The following is a 22,719-nucleotide window of genomic DNA, read 5'->3' as shown; positions in this document are numbered from 1 at the left end:
GCACCATTGGCATTCGGGGAAGAACTGGAGTGTCTAGAATCAAGGCAACAGCTGGGGACCAGCTTTCTCCCAAACAGAAAGGCAGGAAGAGGCCATTGTCCCTTTTATGAACCCTCCCCTGACACAGTCACAGAGCCAGCAGGCAGGTGACTTTGCTGAGACTCCATCAACCAGACAAACATCATTTGCCGCATCACCTTGGAGATCCCCTGAGGCTCCATACCATTCAACTTACAGCTGTTAATAGTGGCTTTTCCTTATCAATGGCTGGCCTTGGCTTATGCTTCATAACTCCTAAATACTTTCAACAAAACAATAGCTAGCCTCAGTGGCCCTCAGCCCCTGTACCTCTTGCTAAGTGGCCCCAGTCTCAGCAGTAGCAGCACCCAGCCTCGATTCACAACTTGGTTTGGCCTAGGTATCTCCAAGCCCATCACAAGTAGCAGTCAACTGAGATTACTTCATAGTCCAGGCAGGGTGGCTCCTGGAAGAACACAGGTTGAGGCTGACCTTTGCCTGTACCACCCAGGAAACCCCAGAGCCTGCACACTCAGTGGACAGCTACAGACCACATCAGACCACCACACTGCCCCTGCAGAGCTGATCCTCCACAAAGGGTGAAGATTGGTGGTCAGTGGTCACAGCCAGTCATTGAAGCTGACTGGGTAAATCCCTCCCATTGACCTGCCAACAGGAACCACGGCTCAACTACAAGAGGAAGGTGTACTCGGCTCACACAAAGGGTGCACCTCAAATACCCAGCTAGGGTGATAGTGGAGGCTGTGCCACTGAACTGTACAGGACACCTACTACATTAGGCCATGCTACCAAGACAAGGAGTCAAAACAGCTTTACCTAATACATAGAAGAAACACAAGGAAGCTGTTAAAATGAGGAGACAAAGAAACATGGACCAAATGAAAGAACAGATCAAAACTCTAGAAAAAGAACTACACAAAATGGAAATAAGAAATCTATCAGATGCAGGATTCAAAACATTAGTTATAAGGACTCTCAAGGAACTTAGTGAGGGCCTCAATAGCATAAAAAAATCCAGTCAGAAATGAAGGAGACACTAATTGAAATAAAGAACAATTTAAAAGGAAACAACAGCAGAGTAGATGAAGCTAAGAATTAAATCATTGATTTGGAATATAAGGAAGTAGAAAACATCCAATCAGAACAAGAAGAAGAAAGAAGAATCCCCCCAAAATGAGAATAGTGTAAGCAGCCTCTGGGACAACTTCAAGCAGTGCAATATTCGCATCTTAGGGGTGCCAGAAGAAGAAGAGGAAGAGCCCAAAATTGGAAATCTATTTGGAAAAATAGTGAAAGAAAACTTCCCTAATTTGGCAAAGAAAATACACATACCAATTTGGAAAGCACAGAGAGTCCCAAACAAGTTGGACCCAAAGAGGTTCTCATGAAGACACATCATAGTTAAAATGGTAAAGATTAAAGATAAAGAGAGAATCTTAAAAGCAGCAAGAGAAAGACAGTTAATTACCTACAGAAGAGTGCCCATAAAACTGTCAGCTGATTTCTCAAAAGAAACTTTGTAAGCCATAAAGGACTGGCAAGAAATATTCAAAGTCATGAATAGTGGGGACCTGCAGCCAAGACTGCTCTACCCAGCAAAGATATACAGCATCAAAGGACAGATAAGGAAGTTCCCAGACAACGAAAAACTAAAGGAGTTCATTATCTCCAAACCATTATTACATGAATTGTTAAAAGGACTTATTTGAGAAAAAGAAGAAGATCCAAACTATGAACAATAAAATGGCTATAAATACATATCTATCAACTATCTAAACAACAAACTTCTTCAACAAGAAGAACAGAGACAGAATCATAGATACAGAGAGCATTTTGATGGTTATCAGATGGATGGGATGCAGGGGAATAAGTGAAAAGGTGAAGGGATTAAGAAATACAAATAGGTAGTTACAGAATACCCATGGGTATGTAAAGTACAGTATTGGAAATGGAGTAGCCAAAGAAATTATACTTATGACCCAAGGACATGAACAGTGGTGTGGGGATTGCCTAATGGAGTGTGGGTGCTGGGTGTAGAGGGACAAAGAAACAATTGGAACAACAGTAATAGCATAATCAATAAAATATAGTTAAAAATAAATAAAATGGCTATATAAAATTTAACCAATTTTGATAAGTTTTTTAATGCACAGTGATATCACAGCTGTCACAATACAATCTAACACCATTGTTTAAAATGAAGTTAAAGACAATGAAGTGCTAACAGAGCCACCTTACAGAAAAAAACAAATGAACTTTTCAGACAACACAATAGCATTTCAGGTTTCTACAACAATTAGCATAACTTCTAAAATGACTACTTTACTTTAAAAACCAATACAGGTAAAAAGCATCCATTATACTAGCATGAATACATAATTGAAAGAAACACTGTACTCAGTTTTTAATGGAAACTACATGTAGAAAAAAATGTGTATCTCTCAGAAAAGTATATCATGTTTTCCACCTCTTAAGTAACAAACGTATGGTGATATAAATCCATATTCCATAAATAGGTAGTAGTTTAAGTGTTCTGAGCTCATTATACAAAAAAGTATTTATTCTAGGACACTGAATCAAAGAACAAACCACTTTCTGGAGCTGTAATTACAGTAAAGCACTGAAAATAATCAACAAGATGACTCAAGCTTGAAAAATATCTAAATAACAGTTGTCATAAATAGCTTTCCTCTGCAGACTATATCTTCTAACTTTCTTTCTCCTTACTGAAATATTTTTAAAATACAACATAAAAATTCCATGAAGAAGGCAGTTTCTGTACCACACAATAACTCAAAATAAATGGTTCTCTGAAACAAAAAGGTTTTATTCAGAATTTGCTTATTACATAAGAAGAATGCTTTGAAATATCAGAATTCTTATCAGATATGGAAATCCAGAAGATAAGCCATTATTAAATGTCCCTAAAACTGCAATTTTCAAAGACGGATTTAAAAAAGCAAAGGAAACGTAGGGTACTCCCATTCAGAAGAGCCTGTCTTTCCACATTTTCTAGTTTACCTAAGCAAGTACTTCACAACTCTGCCTGCAGTAAAAATCAACTGAGAGCTTTTAAAAATACCATTTCTTGAAATCCACAACCTGCGATTTTAATTTAATACATTTTGAAAGGTGTCTAGGCATCAGTATTTTAAAGTCTCCCAAGTAATTCTAACATACAAGTTCTGTTGCAAATGTGAAACATTTGTATCCCTAATAATCTCTGGGTTGTGCAAAATCGCACAATAAAAATAACAGAGCTAATGAGAAAATGGTGGTACAGGTAGAACACTCCAATTCATTAGGGATACATTTTAAAGACAGCAACCTAATAAAAACTTTGCACAGATTAAATGATGAGGAAATACATGAGTACTACAATAAACATGGCACTTTACCTTTAAAAAAAAAACCTGATGTTTATTTATTAAATTAGGTGTCAGCAGAATTGGATTTTGTGGGTTATTGTAAAGTGGGAGAAAGAGCTACCTGTATTTGGACAAGGAGTTTCAATATATCATGTTGATAAGTATGGCTCTTAACACTAAGAATAAACAGAAGTAACCAGTAAGCAATGGAAGTTTGTGTCTGTGAGTGTTTGATGTATTGCTAAGAAACTTGGCTCAGCTGGATAGTTTCTAGCATTCACCTAGTATTTTTTCTGTTTGCATAAGCAAATACAAAATCATATTATGCTCGAAATGCTCCCTACCATATCAGCTGTATTGAAACAAATTCATCTTTTTAGTCTAGCATTATAGCAGAATGGACTGTACAGTCTGACAAGAAATATACACACAGATACGCATGTAGTTGAAACTAGTTCAAATTACATTATGTACAACACTAAATAAAATTGGTTCATAAAAAAATATTTTCATTACTTTTAACCCCGTGTAGTATATGGAACACAGGCAATAGTTCAATCCACTTCATGTTTGAATGGTAAGCCATTACCTCCTTTCAAATAGGTTATATCAGAATTATCTACATCACTATACAAGTTCAGGGGAGAGCTGACTATTCTGACAAGTATAATTTTATTTTTACTTTCTTTTTAGCTTTATTGCACTATTAGTCACAATATATAACATACGGATAAGTTTAAGGTATACAACATAATGATCTGATACAGTATATATTGTGAAGTGATTAACACAATAAGGTTTAGCTTAACACCTCCATCATCTCACATAATTACTTTGACTCCTTGTGGTGATAACATTTAAGATCTACTCTCTTAACTTCTTTAAGTATATATAATACAGTACTATTGTTAATTATAGTCACCATGCTGTGAATTAAATCCCCAGAACTTACTCACCTCATAGGGGTATGTCTGTACTTTTTAAACAATATCTCCCACTTCTCCCAAACCCAGCTCCTGGTAACCACAATTTCTACTCTGTTTCTGTGTTTGGCTTTCTTAGGTTCACGTACAAGTGAAAATATGCAGTATTTGTTTTTTCCTTTCTGACTGATTTCACTTGACATAATGCTCTCAACGTCCATCCATGTTGCTATAAATGGCAAGATTTTAACATTTTTATGGATGAAAAATACTTCATTCTATATATGACTAGGTCTACCCAGGAAAAGTCTAGCCATTGCTAATATAACAAGGACTACAAGGACAGTTTGTATGGCATCGATGTAACCTGGCAGCCAAGGAGTGGACTGGAATGTGCATGTGTGAACAGTGATGACTTCACTGCACTAGTCAGTGGGGATGGTAGACACCATTGAGTGAGCATGTATACTGTGTGGCCAATGACTGAGCATGCAGAGCAATGAATCTACATCAGATTTTACATTAAGCTTGAACATTCCTCCGCAGAAACTATTTGGATGATTTGGAAGGCTTTCAGGGATGAAGCAATGAGTGTAACACAAAAGTGTAGCACAAGTACTTCAAAGATGGTCAAAAATCTGTTGAAAGTGATCCACAGTCTGGAAGGCCTGCAACGAGCAGAACACCTGAACATGTACAGGTTGCAATCAACAAAGATTGGTGAATGACAGTGTGAGAACTAGAAGCTGATCTGGGAATTAAAAAAACTACTGTGTCTGAGATTTTGATACAGGATTGTGGCATGAAACATGTCATGGCAAAATTTGTTCCATGGTTTCTGCTACCAGAACAGAAAGAATATCATGCTGTAGTGCTAATGACTTGATTTAAATTGCTACCAATGAACCAGATTTCCTCAAGGAGGTCAAAACTTTGAAGGGGACTGAGGCATCAGTGTCCTATATACAATGTTTCTTGTATCTTGTATTTTCAACAATAAATGTCTCTACTTTTTATATTAAATGGCTGTACACTTTCTGGGCAGACCTTTCGTCTATATGTGTAAGTAAAATATTTTCTTTATCCATTCATCCACTTATGGACACTTAGCTTGTTTTCATTATTTTTGGCTGTTATAAATAATGCTGCAATGAACATGGAAACAAATATTTCTTCAAGATATGACTTTATTTCCTTCAGATATATATACACAGAAGTGGAATTGCTGGATCACAGAAGTAGTTATATTTTTAATATTTTTAGGAACCATCATTCTGTTTCCCAAAGTAGCTGTAGCAATTTACATTCCCACCAACAGTATACAAGGGTTCGCCTTTCTCATAGCCTTGACAACACTTACTGTCTCGTCTTTTTGATAACAGCCATTCTAACAGTATGAAGTGGTAACTCACTGTGGTTTTGACTTGCATTTCCTTGATGATGAGTGATATTCAGCATCTTTTCATGTACCTGTTGCCCATTTATACATCTTCTTTGGAAAAAGGTCTATTCAGATCCTCTGCCCAAATTTTAAATGAATTTTTTGGTCTTTTGATATTGAATTATATAGATATTAACCACTTATCAGATAGGTGGTCTGCAAATATTTTCTCCCACTCCATAGGCTGCCTTTTCACTTTGCTGTTTCTTTGGCTGTGCAGAAGTTTTCGTTTTTGCCTTGGTGCTTATTTTTGCTTTGGTTGCTTGTTTTTTGTGTCATATCCCAAAAATCATTGCTTAGACTAATGAAAAGGAGGTTTTTGCCTAGGTTACCTTCTATTAGTTTTACAGTTTCAGAAATAAGATTTAAATTTTTAATGCACATTTAATAAATTTAATAAAATTTAATAAAAATCTACATTTTATTAAATTTTAAATAAATTTTTAATCCATCGAGTTAATTTTTGTGAGTGGTTTAAGATAGAGCCCAATTTTATTATTTAACATTTGAATATCATTTTCCCAACACGATTTATTCAAGAAACTATTCTTGGATCCCTTGTCAAATTTTAGTTGACCATATATGCATGGATTCATCTCTGGGCTCTCAATTCCATTCCATTGATCTGTGTTTTTATGACAGTATCATACTGTTTTGATTATAATTGCTTTATAATACAATTTAAAATCAGGAATTGTGATTCCTGTGGCTTTGTTTCTCTTCCTCAGGATTACTAGCTATTCCAGGTCTTTTTAAAAAATATATATTTTATTGATTATGCCATTACAGTTGTCCCATTCGCCCCCTTTACTCCCCTCCACCCTGCACACCCCTCCACCCTGCACGCCCCTCCCCCCGTTCCCCCTCTTTCGTTCATGTCCATGTGTCACAAGTTCTTTAGATCCTGTATTTCCCATAGTATTCCTGCCCTCCTCCCTATTTTCTACCTATCATCTACCCCTTCTCCTCCCCCCCTCCCCTGTTGCTAACCCTTCATGTGATCTCCATTTCTATGGTTCCACTCCCGATCTAGCTGTTCTCTTAGTTTGCTTTTGTTTTACGTGTGGATGTTAATAACTGTGAGTTTGCTGTCCTTTCACTGTTCATCTTTTTTATCTTCTTTTTCTTAGATAAGTCCCTTTAACATTTCATATAATAAGGGCTTGGTGATGATGAACCCCTTGAATTTGGCCTTATCTGATAAGCACTTTATCTGCCCTTCCATTCCAAATGAAAGCTTTGCTGGATAGAGCAATCTTGGATGTAGGCCTTTGGATTTCATGACTTGGAATACTTCTTTCCAGCCCCTTCTTGCCTGTAAGGTCTCTTTTGAGAAATCCACTGACAGTCTGATGGGCACTCCTTTGTAGGTGACTGTCCCCTTATCCCTTGCTGCTTCTAGAATTCTCTCCTTCATTTTAATCTTGGGTAATGTAATTATGATGTGCCTTGGTGTGTTCCTCCTTGGGTCCAACTTCTTTGGGACTGTCTGAGCTTCCTGGATTTCCTGGAAGTCTATTTCCTTTGCCAGACTGGGGAAGTTCTCCTTTATTATTTGTTCAAATAAGTTTTCCATTCATGGCTGTTCCTCTTCTCCTTCTGGTACCCCTATAATTCAGATGTTGGAACATTTAAAGATGTCCTGGAAGTTCCTAAGCCTCTCCTCATTTTTTTTTTAATTCTTGTTTCTTCCTTCTTTTCTGTTTGGTTGTTTCTTTCTTCTTTCTGGTCCACTCCCTTGATTTGAGTCTCAGTTTCCTTTCCATCACTATTGGTTTCCTGTGTATTTCTCTTCATTTTAATCAGTTTAGCCTTCATATGTTCCTCGAATTTGTAGCTAAAACCAACCAGTTCTGTGAGCATCCTGATCACCAGTATTTTGAACTGTGCACCTGAAAGGCTGGCTATTTCTTGGTCACTTAGAATTATAGGCTCTGGGGCTTTGAGCTGTTCTTGAGTCATAATGTTTGGTCTGTTCACACCTGTTATGTTTGAGGGGTGGAGCCTTAGGTGTTCACCAGGGCCGGACGACACAGTCACTGGGTTGTGACCCTGTATGTGGGGGCAGGGTCAGAGAGGGAAAAAAATGACTCTTTGCTCTGCTCCCCTCTCTCTCAGATTACTGTCCCCTCTGCAGCTTCCCACAAGCAAATTGGGCCGCTCTGGTGCTGGTTCCTGGGTGTATGGGCCATGTACTCTCCAGGAACCTGTGGGTCTCTCCAACAAACTCTCTGTGGGCCTGGGAGCCTCTCCTGGCCCCTTGACCCCTAGAAAGTCTTCCCAGTTGGTGTTTTCAGGCTCTAATTCCCATTGCTAGGGTCCTAACCTAAGTGGTCTGTCTCACTGTTTGCTCCTTCACTTGTTTTATCTGTGCACGAATGTGTGACCGTATCTAGCCAGCAGCCCTGCACCCTCACTGGGTCTGCCCGTCACCACCCCGACGCCTGGGATCCACCAACCGCCACTGCCTCTGCTCCTGGGTCAGTTGGACCAAACGACCTTTCCTGCCCAACCCCACTCTGCCACTGACTCCACCCCTCTTACCAGCCTGGCTGAGTTGTTTGCTGTTGTCCGACTTCCTTACAGTTCAATTTTCACTGTTTTCGCTGCATTTTTGTTTCTAAAACTTAGCTGTCTTTAAATTTAGTTGAGGGACGGAGCACAGTGTTTCCACCTGCCCCTCCATCTTGGCTGGAAGTCTATTCCAGGTCTTTTTTTGTTCCCCATGAATAATAGAATTTTCTTTCTATTTCTGTGAATAATGCAATTGGAATTTTGATAGAGATTGAAATGAATGTATAGATGGCTTTAGGTAGTATGGGCATTTTAAAATATTAATTCTTTTGATCCATGAACACAGAATGTTCTTCCACTTACTTGTGTCTTCTTCAACTTCTTTCATCAATATTTTATTATCTTCAGTATACAGGTATCTCCCTCCATGGTTAAATTTATTCCTAAGTATTTTATTTTCTCTGGTGCTATTATAAATAGAATGGCTGTCTTTATTTCTTTTTCAGATGGTTTGTTGTTAGTGTATAGAGACCCACTGACTTCTGTATGTTAATTTGGCATCCTGCTACTTTACTGAATTTATTTATTCTAAAAGTTTTTTGCTAAAGTCTTTAGGATTTTCTGTGTAACCTTATCATTTGTAAACAGACAATTTTACTTCTTCTTTTTTAATCTGGATTTCTTTTATTTCTGACAGCTGTAATTTTAGATGAGTAAGAAAACACAAAGTAAAATCCACATTTAGCACAGAATAAAACTTATTCTCTAAATAAAATAACTATTAAACACATTAAAAAGTATTTAATTTCACTCATAACTAGAATAATATAAAGTAAAGCTACTCTAGATACCATTTTACCTACCAGTTTAATAAAAATTCAAAAGTTTGACAAGACACTCTTATGCCAAGATGAAGCAGAAACTGGTACTCTCATATATTTCTAGTGGATATACAAAATGGTACAAGATCTATTTTTAAAATTTGTATTTATATTGGCAATATTTAACAAAACTACATATACATTTATACTTTGACCTAGAAATCCTATTTCTAGAAATATTCCCTGAAGATACTAATAATACAAAACACATCTGTGACAGTTATTCATTGTAGTATTATATGTTTTTGCACAATGTTGTAAGATATAAAATCCCATACATAGTAAATTGTTTAAGTATCTAAATATTCTCTCTACCAAAAGAAACCAGGATTCCTAGAGAAAAAGGTTTATTCTGGGACTGGAAAAGAGAATATTTAAGATGAGCGCAGAATATCTTATTTTGCAAGGAATAAAGAAGTAAAGAAATATTCAAATAACCAGGAAACAGTCCAAGCAATTCAAAGCAACATGGCCACCTAGGCCTGTATCTCCCAATATTTCCTCCAAAAGCAATACAAACAACAGAAAGGGGAAATAAAACCACAAAAAAAACCATACCCTCAGGATTAAAGACTGATGAACATACTTCAGAATGACTTTAAGTGAAAAAGAAAAATTACCGAAGCACAGAGTGTGATTTCTTACACTCATCTTCCAAATTAAAGGAACTGAACAGATATAACTAAATGAAATGGGTGATTCTAGATTAGATCTTGAATCAGGATTTTAAAAAATGCCAAAAGGGGACATTATTAGGACAATTGACAAAAGTTGATATTGTATTATGGGTATGTTCTTAGAAAATACATGCTTCAATATTTTAGAATAAAGGGACATATTGCTTCAACCAACTTGCAAAGCATTCAAATCTATACACACACGATTATATCAAAAAAGGGAGCCATACAGCAAATATGTCAAAATGCTAACAAGTGAGTAGAGGGCACAAGGGAATCTTTGTTATATTCTTAAAACTACTGTGCATTTTAATTTTGTTAAAGACATAAAAATCACTATTTGCAAGACTTCTGCTTCCAGTCAAGATAAACAGGAACAGCTTTATCCTTCTGTGTAAAACAACTAAAAACTGAACAAAGCATATTTAATACACAGTATTCAAGCCACTGGATACCAGGCAATGGAGGACAGTAAACCCTGAGAAACTATAAATGAATTAACTGAGCTCTAAGATTACTCCAGGATGCTGAATAGAGAAAGTTTTCAGGCCACAGCCCAGGGAGAAAGAGCCAAGAAGAACTTACTAACTTATAAGTTAAACAGACTACGTTTAGAGCACTGAGAGACCAAGGCAGCCAGAGTACCAGAGAAGAGATAAGGACAGAGTACTAGAGAGGAGAGAGCTGCACAAGCAAACAAACAAACAAAACTCAGGAGAACTTCAAAAGGCTCCCCCTTGATTATTTAGCTAAGTATTGATCAGCTAGCTCAAGGGTGTAAGGCCAAGCAAATAACTTGCCCATAGTGATTACAAGGAACACTGCCTGGAGCTCACATAGAGCCACAGAATCAAGCCAGGATCCAACAGCCAGAGTGTAAATTTTCATAATTTGGAGAACATCCTATGAGCACTGAGAATGATCTGAACTCACTAGAGGAGATAAATTCACCCTAGATTACACATAAATCTAGTGCTACCTAACGAATGTAAAGGCAAGAGCCAAACAGTTCAACCTGTCTCCAAGTAACTTAACCATATCCCAAAACAGAGCTCAAGAACATTTTTTAAAAATACAAAACTATTCAGTACCTAAAAAGGTAAAATCCACAATACCTGGTATCAAATCAAAGATTACCATGCAGAAAAATACAATCCAAAATGAGGAGAAAAATCAATCAAACTGACCAAGAAATAACACAGATGATAAAAGACAGGAACAAGAAAGCAGTTTCTATGACTGTATTCCACATTCTCAAGAATCTAAAGAATGTGCATATTAAGTAGAGACATGAAAGTTAAAAAAAGATTCACCCCTGGCTAGTGTAGCTCAATGGATTGAATGCGGGCCTGCAAACCACACGATTGCGGTTCGATTCCCAGTCAGGGTACATGCCTGGGTTGCAGGCCAGTTCCCAGCAGGGGACACACCAGAGGCAACCATACATTGATGTTTCTCTCCTTCTCTCCTTCCCTCCCTCTCTAAAGATAAATAAATACAATCTTTAAAAAAAGATTCAAATTGAACTATTACAGATAATTTTTTTTATTTAAGACTCGCTCATTTTCAACATGGAAATGGCTTGACTACTCTGTTTCCTTATCTCCAATTCCTTTACCCTAAAGTACAGGTGTGGGAAAAAGAAAAACCTGGGTTTTGACAGGTATGAGAAGATTTTTTTAATGGCACTCATAGGCATATTTGCATTTATATTGATGATACACGAAGGGATGTTGCCAGAGGAGGAGGAAGGANTTAAGACTCGCTCATTTTCAACATGGAAATGGCTTGACTACTCTGTTTCTGTTTCCTTATCTCCAATTCCTTTACCCTAAAGTACAGGTGTGGGAAAAAGAAAAACCTGGGTTTTGACAGGTATGAGAAGATTTTTTTAATGGCACTCATAGGCATATTTGCATTTATATTGATGATACACGAAGGGATGTTGCCAGAGGAGGAGGAAGGAGAGAGGAAGTGACGTTGCTGACAGAGGAGCGGTCAGGGTGACAGAGTTCATCTCATTAACAGGGTTATTAAAGGGCACCAGAAATAAAAAATGTCTGAGATGAAAAATACAGCCCTGGCTGGCATAGCTCAGTGGATTGATTGAGTGTGGGCCTGCAAACAACACGATTGCAGTTCGATTCCCAGTCAGGGCACATGCCTGGGTTGCACGCCAGTTCCCAGTAGGGGACTCACGAGAGGCAACCATACATTGATATTTCTCTCCTTCTCTCCTTCCCTTCCCCTCTAAAGATAAATAAATAAATAAATTTTTAAAAAAAAATTTTTAAAGGAAAAAAAGCAAAATACACAAGACGTCATTAACTACAGATTTGACATTGCGTGAAAATAAGATTAGAGAAATGGAAGGCATAACAAGAGAAACTAACTACAATGAAACACTAAAAGACAGAAAAATAGATAGAGTATCAGTAAACTGTGGAATAAGTTCAAGTGGCCATATATATATATTTAATCAGGTTCCCTGAAGAATAGAAGAGGAAAAGAGAGGACTAAAAAATATTAATAATGGCTGATATCTTTCCACAGTTGATGAAAACTGTATACCCACAGATATAGGAACATTAAGAAACCCCTAGCATAGGAAACATGATGAAAACTACACAGAGGTGTGTAACAAATTGCTTAAAATTAATGATAAAATTTTAATCACAGCTGGTGGGTCAGGGGGAACATTAGACAGAAATGTTTCATCAGAAACAATGCAAGAAAATAATATAGCAATATCTTGGAAGTACTGAAAGAAAAAATGCAAACTAGGATTCCTTAAATAGTAAAAATATTTTTCAAAAACAAAGACAACATAGACATTTTCACTCTTACAAAACCTGAAAAAGGGAATTATCAGCAGACTTCTATTATAAAAAATGTTAGTCTTTCAAACAAAAGAAAAACAATACCAATGGAAACCCAGACACACACAAAGAAATAAGAGTACTATAAATTGTAACTCAATGGGTAAATATAAAGATGTATGTTTTTATTATTTAAAATATTCAAAAGATAATCAAGTACTTACAGCAACACTAATCACAGCCATAATGTATTCTGGGGTTTATAAACTATGAACTATGTGACTTAACACAATTATGATACTATATGTAAAAATGATGAAGTTAGTCCTCTTACCTTGGATACATTGCTGACATAATTCACCTGGATAGTACTTTCCTTATCAACTTGATTACAAAGGTTTTGTAAAGTAGATGCATATTCTTTATCACTTTTTATCCTCAGGGCCATAAATTTCTTTACTGTTTCCAGTAACCGTAATTCCCAGTCTTGCAATTTTAACACAGCTTCATGTGAATTCTTCAGGTCACTCCCAAACCCCATTTTCATAAGGCACTGTCTTATTCTCCACACTGCGCAAGTAAGCCTTCTAATCAGCACATATCTGCATGTGTAAACAGAAGAAAAAGTTCTGAAATCAAAAGCAAATTAATCCTCATAACAAAGTTAAGGCTAATTTTAAGGTAAAAAAAATAAAATCATTACAACAGAATGCTTCATACCAAAGATCAGAAAAAGATGAGGATGTCACCACTCTCACTACTTTTATTCATACTGTACTGGAGGTCCTAGCCAGTGTAATGAAATAAATGAAATAATTTCCATCAAAATTGGAAAGAAGAAAAAAACTGTATTTGCAGATAATATGACATTGTAGACAGAAAACCCTAAGGAATGCAATAAAATGTATCAGAACTTTTATTACAATAAATAAATCAGTAAGATTACAGGGTATGAGAGCAATATACAAAGATCAATTGTATAATATGTCTAATACACTAGCAATGATCAATCTAAAAACCAAATTTAAAGAAAACTACTTTATTTACAACCTTATCAGAAAGAGTAAAATATTTAGGAATAAATTTTATAAAATAAATGCAAAACTTGTATTCTTTTTTTTTTTTTTAAATATTTTATTTATTTATCTTTCGAGGGGAAGGGAAGGAGAGAGGGAGAGAAACATCAATGTATGGTTGCCTTTCGTGCGTCCCCTGCTGGGAGTTGGCCTGCAGGGAACTGGCCTGCAACCCAGGCATGTGCCCTGACTGGGAATCGAACCGCCATCATCTAGTTCGCAGGTCCACGCTCAATCCACTGAGCTACACCAGCCAGGTGTAAAACTTGTATTCTTAAAATGACAAAACATTGTTGAAATAAATTAAAGGAGATCTAAATAAATGGAGAGATTCATATTCATGGATTTAAAGATTTAACATTAAGAAAGCAACACTTTCCAATTTGATCTACAGATTTAACTCAATACATATTAACATCTAAGCTAGCTCTTTTTGCAGAAATTGACAAACTACTCCAAAAATTTATTTAGAAATTCAAGAGACCCAGAATAACCAGAAAATTTTAAAATCTTGAAAAAGAACAAAGTTGATGGTTGCACAACTCTCTGAATCACACTTCCTAATTTCAAAATTTACTGAAAAGCTACAGTGTTCAAGACAATGCAGTACTGACATATGGACAGACACGCACATAATGAAATAGAACAGAGGGCCCAGATATAAATCCTCATGTTTATGGTTAAATTATTTTCTAAAATGGTGCGAAGTCTATTCAAAGGGGAAAAAGTATTTTCAACTTATGACGCAGCTGGGACAACTGGATTTTCACACAAAAGAGAATGAGGCACAACACCTACCTTAGAACATACAGAAAAAATTAACATTATAGATCTAAATATCAAAGATAAATCTGTAAAATTTTAGAAAAATAGCAAAGTAAATCTTCATGGATTTGGCTCGGGTAATGGTTTCTTAGCTACAACACCAAAAGCATAAGTAAGAAAACAAAAATACATTAATTGGACTTCATCAAAATTTAAAAATTTCTGTACTTCAAAAGCCACCACCATCAAGAAACTGTAAAGAAAACTCACAGAAAGGTAGAAAATATTTGCAAATCACATCTAACACAGGACATCTATCTGGAGTATGTAAAGAATTCTTACAACTCAATAACAAAAAAACAAACCAAATAAAATGGGCAAAAGATATGAATAGAGATTTCTCCAAAAAGATAACAAATATCCAACACACTCATGAAAAGATGTTGATATCATTAGCCATTAGAAGAATCAAATCAAAATCACTGTGAGATACCATTTTACACCACTAGAATGTCTATAATAAAAGAAACAGATAATATTAAGTGTTGGACACTAAAGAAATTAGAACCCTCATGTACTGCTGATGGAAATATAAAATGGGAAGTTCCTCAAAAGTTAAACCTAGAATTATTATACAACCCAGAAATTCCAATGTTCAGTATATATCCAGAAGAAATGAAAATATGTCCACACAAAACTTATACATAATGTTTAAGTAAAATTATTTATAATAGCCATGAAGTAGAAATAGTCTAAATGTCTATCAACTGATGGATAAATAAAATATAATATCCATACAAATGAAATATTATTTGGCCATGAAAAGAAATGCAGTTTTTTTTATTGTTGTTCAAGTACTGTTGTCTCCATTTTCATCTCACCATGCACCCCCTCCTACCCCACCCATCCCTGCCTCCCACCCTCAAACCTACCTTCTTTGGCTTTGTCCATGTGTCTGTTATACCTATTCCTTGATGGCCCTTCCCTTATTATCCCCTATTATCCCTCTCTCCCCTCCTCTCTGGTTACTGTCCATTTATTATTTATTTCAGTGTCTCTGGTTATATTTCGCTAGCTTGTTTGTTTTGTTGATTACTGGTAGGTTCTACAAATAGGTGAGATCATATGGTATTTCTCTTTTACAACCTGGCTTATTTCACTTAGCATAATGCTCTCCAGTTCCATCCATGGTGTCATGAAGGGTAGGAGCCCCTTCTTTCTTTCTGCTGTGTAGAATCCCATTGTGTAAATGTACCAGTTTTTTTATTCACTCATTTACTAATAGGCAGCTAGGCTGTTTCCAGCACTTGGCTATTGTAAATTGTACTGCTATGAACATTTGGATGCATAGGTTCTTTTGAATAGGTGTTTCAGAATTCTTAGAATCTAATCCCGGCAGTGAAAATGCCTGGTCAAAAGGCAGTTCCATTTTTAGTTTTCTAAGGAAATTCCACACCGTTTTCCACAGTGGCTGCACCAGTCTACAGCCCCACCAAGTGTGCACTAGGGTTCCCATTTCTCCACAGCCTCTCCAGCACTTGCTTATTGATTTGTTAATAATGGCCATTCTCACTGGTAAGAAGTGGTATGTCATTGTGGTTTTAATTTGTATCTCTCTGATGGCTAGTGATGCAGAGCATCCTTTCATATGTTTCTGGGCCCTCTGTACATCCTTCTTAGAGAAGTATCTGTTCAGGCCCTTTGCCCATTTTTTAATTGGGTTGTTTTCCTGGAGTGGAGGTGAGTGAGTTCTTTAGAAATGAAGTATTGATACAAGCTACAACATAGATAAATCTTGTAAACATTATGATAAGTGAAAGAAGTAGGAATCAAAAGGCTGACATACTCTGTGACATGAAATATCCAAAGTTTATTGAGACAGTAAATTAGAGGTTGCCTAAGACTCATGAATTTGGGAAGAAATGAGGAGTAACTGCTAATTGGTACTGGATTTCATTTGGGGGTGATGAAGATGTTCTAAAACTGATTTTGATGATGATTGCACAACTCTGTGAACTGGCTAAAAGGCATTAGATTGTACAATATAAACAGGCAAATTCTTCAGCATGTAAGTTATATTTCACTAAGTTGTTTTTTTTTTTAATCACTACAGCTTAACATGATCATCTAAAGGTCAGTTATCGGGTACTTCCCCAAGTATTCTGCTTGTTTGCTATAAATTCTAAAAATTGTGAAAGAATTTATTTTGTCCTCCAGCCACCCAGAATTTTAGGCAGTGAATCTTTGAGGGCCAGTTAAAAGAAATGAAGAAACACACCTTCTGTGTTTAGCTCTGGCTCATCCATACCAGAAGTCAATTTCTTGTCAATTCAGCTGAGATTCTCTAAGCTACACTGAAAAATGAGAAGAGGTTTATCTCTCTATCCTCCATGATATCATCTGAAAACATGGTAAAAACACGGGTTTTCCAAATAAAGAACAAATTATAATTTTTCTCCAACTAAAAACTGTCCAGTTTTGTGATCTAGCAAATAAGGGGGTCAAAGATACTAAAAAAATTGCACTTTATCATGAAGTTTCTGAAGTAGCAACCAGGACACTAAATGGTTCTTAACATAAGTAAGTCCATGTAAAGTAATTGACTTATTCACTAAGAGTATTATAATCCCAGTTTTTTTCACTTTGAATGTAATAACGTTGAATATTTTACTTTGATGTAACTGCATTTTTATGGGGCACAAAAATTTATCATGTAAATGTTTCTGTCATTTACCTACAGCTCGACTGAATCTCAATGAATACATTCTCTATATTATCCAGTGTTGTCAATGAATGACTATGGAACATTATTTGAGGCAGAAGAAAGGTGAAAGAGTTACTTCTTTTAAACTACATCTGAAATTGTAGTTCATTTTATTCAGTGCTTGAGATATATATTGCTTCTGCTTCTAAATACATCTAGCTCTGATCTAAGCTGTGACAATATTTTTTTCCCATTATCGGAAATTTAAAAGGAGCTCAGAAGAATAAAAATGAAAACAATCTAGAAGGTATCTGACTATCACTCTAGCCCATCCAAAAAGCTTACTTATATACAGCAATATTCTAGGTCAGGGTGAGTATAACATAACTTAATATATGGTACCACTCTTTACAGTACAAATTTATCGTATGATCTTACCTTTAATAGGAACCCAATCAACAAAACAAACAAACAAGCAAAATATAACCAAAGGCACTGAAATTGAGAACAGACTGACAGTGACTAAAAGGGAGAGGGGGGATTATAAGGGAAAAGGGTGAAGAGTTTACAGGAACAATTATAAAGGACACATGGACAATAACAAGGGGGGATGGAAACAGGGGAGGGAGAGAGAGAGGCAGGGAGGGTTGGGGGTTAGGAGGGGTGGGAGGAAAAGGCAGAAAACTGTACTTGAACAATAATAAAAATGTTTAAAAAAATAAAGTACAATTTAAAAAAACTTAAAACAACCTCATAATAAATTAAGACTATGTCTAATTGTTAAATTGAGAGAGCTTATAAATACTTTAAGAGAATGGTATCCTACAGATAATTTCACCATAGACATCAAATAACATTTATAACACTATTCATTTCAGTAGTATTTGAAATAAGGAAAAAAAGAAAAGAAGGAAGGAAGGAAGGAAGGAAGGAAGGAAGGAAGGAGAGAGAGAGAAAAGAAAAGAAGAAAGAAAGAAAGAGAAAGGAAGAAAGGAAGAAAGGAAGGAAGGAAGGAAGGAAGGAAGAGAAAAAAGAGAAAGAAAGAAAAGAAGGAAGAAAGGAGAGAACAGGTAAGGGGAGGGAGGGAGAGAGGGAGGGAGGAAGAAAGGCAAACCTAGAACTATTCAGCAAAAGGAACTAACTATAATAACTTACAATCGAGGCTACTGTATTTGATTATAACTAAGTAATTCTAGTGTGTGCCATTCAAATCATAGTCTATGTCAATTTGTTCAGTGGCAAATCTTCACAACCATATGTAGGAGTCCTGATCATGGTATATTCATTCTGTGAAATATCATTCAACCCTAATAAAAATAAGGAATCATATTGTGTATTAATCTAGAACTACCATTAAGAACTGTTCATTGAAAAAATGTAAGATACAGAACTTGGTATTGTATAAAAAGAAGACAGAATATTAAAAATTCATTTTGCTTGTAAGTGCATAAAAGTATTTCTAGAAGAACGTGCATTGGCTGGGGCACAGGAGAATAAGGGCTTTTTCATTTTGCATAGAAAAAATGAAAAAATGTTGTTAGGGACATTTAATAATGACTTGTCTTCTGGATTTCCATATCTGATAAGAATATGGAACCTTTTGTACACTGATATTTTGTTTTAAGTGAATGTATTGATATTACCTATTTATAAAATATTAATTAGCCCTGGCTGGTGTGGCTCAGTGGATTGAGTGCTGGCCTGCAAACCAATGGATTGCGGGTTTGATTCCCAGTCAGGGCACATGCCTGAGTTGCGGGCCGGGTCTCCAGTGGGGGATGTGTAAGAGGCCACCACACATTGATGTTTCTCTCCTTCTCTTTTTCCCTCTCTTCCCCTCTCTCTGCAAATAAATAAGTAGTCTTTTTAAAAAATAAATTAATTAACTGATTAATTAATTGGCAGATTTTTTAAGCCCTGGCCAGTGTTGTTCAGTTTATTGGGCACTGTCCTGCAAAATGAAAAGCTGCAGACTCAGTACCTGGTCAGCGCCCTTGCCTGGGTTGTGGGTTCAATTCCCACCCAGTCAGGGCATGTGCAAGAGGCAAATGATCAATGTTTCTCTGTCTCTCTCTCTTTCTCCCTCACTTCCCCTCTCTCTAGAGTCAGTTAAAAAAAAACTTTTTAAATAAATTTTTGAACAGTAATAGAAAAAATTAATTAAAGCTTAACCAGCTCAGAAAAGATCCCCGGAAATGTCAAGATATGAGCTAGGGCCCTAGCTGGTATAGCTCAGTGGATTGAGCTCGGGCCTGCGAACCAGACGATCGCGGTTCAATTTCCAGTCAGGGCACATGCCTGGGTTGCAGGCCAGTTCCTGGCAGGGGCCAGTTCCCAGCAGGGGATGCACAAGAAGCAACCATACATTGATGCTTCTCTTCCTCTCTCCTTCCCTTCCCCTCTAAAGATAAATAAATAAATTTAAAAAAAAGAAATATCTTTAAAAAAAAGATATGAGCTAGGGCTAAATTTACAACTATGACTTAGATTATAAAAAGTTAAAAGTGAAATGTTGTTAATGAGGTAAGAGCACTATAAGACAAAAAAGTAGATATGAAGTAAAGTAAAGAAAGACATGCCTCCAAAATCAAACTACATGTGACAAAAGGTTATAAATGACAAGACAATTTCTCTCCCGCTCTTTCAGTGTTATGGAAATTAATAACATTCAAACTCTTTTAATTAATTGATTTTGAAGGCAAAATAACAAAGCCATAAATGTGATTTTTAAAATGACTATTTTAAAATGACTAGTTACGCAAGTATGTTCAGTTTGTGAAATTTCATCAAGCTGAGATGAGCACCTGTGACGTGCTCTTTTCTCTATGTATGTTATTGTTCAATAAGAAGACATAGAGATAGATTTTAATCTAGAAGCTACATATGGAATTTCTTAAAGAGAGAAAAAAGGAATGAAACATACGGCAAATTAATAAGTTATTATAGCAATATAGCTTGAGAAATGAGAATCTATAATTGACAATGTCAGTGAGAATTAAGATGCAAGAGCACTGACCTGGTGAATGAATTTAGGGAATAAAAGAGAAGCAGACAATCCAAGGGCAATTTCAAAGTTTTCACTAGAAATAGTGACAGTATCGATAGAGATGGAAGAATGAGACTATGGTCTACTTTTTAAAAATGCATTCATTTCAGCAGGAAATAAAAGATAAAAGACCAAGCATCCAAGAAAGAAAAGCAGAGTCAAAGACAATACCCATGAGCACCTGTCATTTGAGAAATGAGAGGAAAAGAGGCCAAACCAAAGATAGAGATTAAGTGAACAAAAGAATAAGAGCGATCTGGCAGTTACGGATGCCATGATGGGGGGAAGACAGTAGTTCTGATGTCAGATGGAGATGTGAAAATTGCAAAAAAGTCATTTTCCAATTTTTGTAATACATGATTTTACATGTGCATACTGAGTATATTTTGTTTCTAAATATATTTTGATGCACAAGGTAAAGTTGGTATTGTTTGTGAAACATACCTCAAAAGGTCCTACTAGTAGCTAATGAAAAGAACAAAAAGTTATTTTTAAGAAAAAACAAGAATTTAAACATACCATCAACAAATAAAGGAGTACAACTATATGCCACAAGTTTGACAGCGTGGTATCAAAGAAAAAAAAAACAGAAAATTCAGTACTCTACACAGCACAGCAATGTATCCAAATTACCCCAACTTCAAGAAAATATTCTAAGTAAAAAGAGCCAACAAAATCCTAAGACTTCACTTTAATTACACCAATATGGAAAGAGCAGGTAGAGTGACTAAGACAACCAAAGAAAAATCATGAAAATACCAACAAGACAAGCTTCTGTACCAGGACACAACCTTAGAAAACGCAGGAAGGGCAGCCTTCACTTGCCATTTTCCAGAGCTCTGTGAGGAATCAGTGTATGAAATTAAATCCAGGAGTACAGATGTTTAATGGAAACTCATACAAGAGAATAAATCTCAGCACCCCCAACAAGACCAAACTCAGCCCCAGCCAATATTACCCTACCCCTCTACCTCCATGCTCCCATGACAATGAAACCAAAAGTAGAAGAAAAACCAGCTAGCTACTGGTCCAAGCAAGATGCCATAAACCATTTTCTCAATTGCACTCCATAAAACACAACTATAAACACTGGAAATAGTGTAAGAAACAACCAAAGAACCCTGAAAGGTAGAAAGAAGGCAAACTCCTTTGGCCCTAGGGCTGGAAGAACAGCACAAAAGCAGTGTCTTTGGTTCCACTTCCCCATCAGAAGGTCACCCCCCAACTTTTCCCAACCTCCAATCTAGTAACAAAAGGCAGCCCACATAGGATAACCCCTCCCAGGATCTGACAGGCTCCTGGGTGAGCCAACATTGGGTGAGCCAAATACCACCAGGGAGACTGATTATGAGCCTCACACAAATGAACCATGGGAAGCACTCTCTTCTGCTAGTCCTGAGATCCCCATTTCCACCAAAAGAAATACAGCCAGGCAGGAAGAAACCAGCTAGAGAGACCTAGCTATTGCAAACAGTCGGGTAATGAAGCCTCTTTGTCCCCACAGAACCAAGGATCTCCTTCCTTACCCAGAGACATCAGAGCCAGCAAACAGAAATAGCAAGATGGACCCAGCTTTAATAAGACCAGACCAAAAAGCTCCTTGTCCTCCATGGGCCCAAGACTCTCCTCTCCTGTCCAGAGACATCAAGGCAGCTAGCAGGTACAGTAATGAAACCCTCTCATCCCTTCCCTACTAATAGACATCCAGTAGGTCAGCCTAAGAAAAACATCTTCTATTCACTCAAGTAGCATCAGCAGAAAGCAGTGGAAGCCCTAGTGATACCAGATAAATAAAGCAAACCAAAATAACAAAAAGACTCTAAAAATTCAACTGTCCTTAGAAGCACAATCCACAAAAATAAGCCAAGACCTGCAAGCTAAACCTAAACAGACTGCCTATGAAAATAAAATATTGAAATAGGCCCCAGAACCTACTCATATAATAAATAAAATATCTAAGATTCAACTGAAAATCACTTATTATACCAAGAACCAGGGGAAAAAATCAAAATTTGAAAAAGAAAAGATAATCAACTAATGCCAACACCAAGATGAACCAGATGTTGGAATCATCTGGAAAGGATTTAAATCAGCCATTATAAAAATACTTTATTAATCAATTAAAATTCTCTTAAAACGTAAAAAAATGTAAAAATAGAAAATCTAAGCAAGAAATAGGAGCTATATAAATAACCAGATAGAAATTATGGAACTAAAAAATTCAATAACAGGAATTATAAATTTACTAGATGGGTTTGATAGTAGTGTGGAGATGACAGAAGATACAATCAGTAAATATAAGGACAGAGCAAAAACAATTCAACCAGTCCAAAACATCAGAAAGCAAATAGGCTGGAGAGCAAAAAAAAAGACGAAGAAGAAAAACAAAGCCTTGCAGATCTGTGGCACATTAAGGATAGATCCAACATTTGTATCATCTGACTTCCAGAAGAAGAGAGAGTTGGA

General features: G+C 36.4%; 1 protein-coding gene across 5 annotated transcripts in view; it reads right to left on the bottom strand.

Annotated features, from left to right (window-relative positions):
* Nucleotides 1-22,719, bottom strand: part of FER (FER tyrosine kinase) — a 397,214-nt gene that overhangs the window by 328,269 nt on the left and 46,226 nt on the right. For all 5 annotated transcript variants that reach the window (XM_037032387.1, XM_037032386.1, XM_037032384.1 and 2 more), the window contains one exon: nucleotides 12,997-13,264. In XM_037032387.1, coding sequence (XP_036888282.1) covers nucleotides 12,997-13,209 — 213 coding nt within the window. In that variant the 5' untranslated portion in view covers nucleotides 13,210-13,264. The remainder of the gene's footprint in view (nucleotides 1-12,996; nucleotides 13,265-22,719) is intronic.

The sequence above is a fragment of the Sturnira hondurensis genome, unplaced genomic scaffold, assembly GCF_014824575.4.
Source record: "Sturnira hondurensis isolate 20B ecotype Veracruz unplaced genomic scaffold, ASM1482457v3 Scaffold0021354, whole genome shotgun sequence".
Taxonomy (NCBI): Eukaryota; Metazoa; Chordata; class Mammalia; order Chiroptera; family Phyllostomidae; genus Sturnira; species Sturnira hondurensis.
This window is presented reverse-complemented; position numbering and strand designations above follow the sequence as displayed.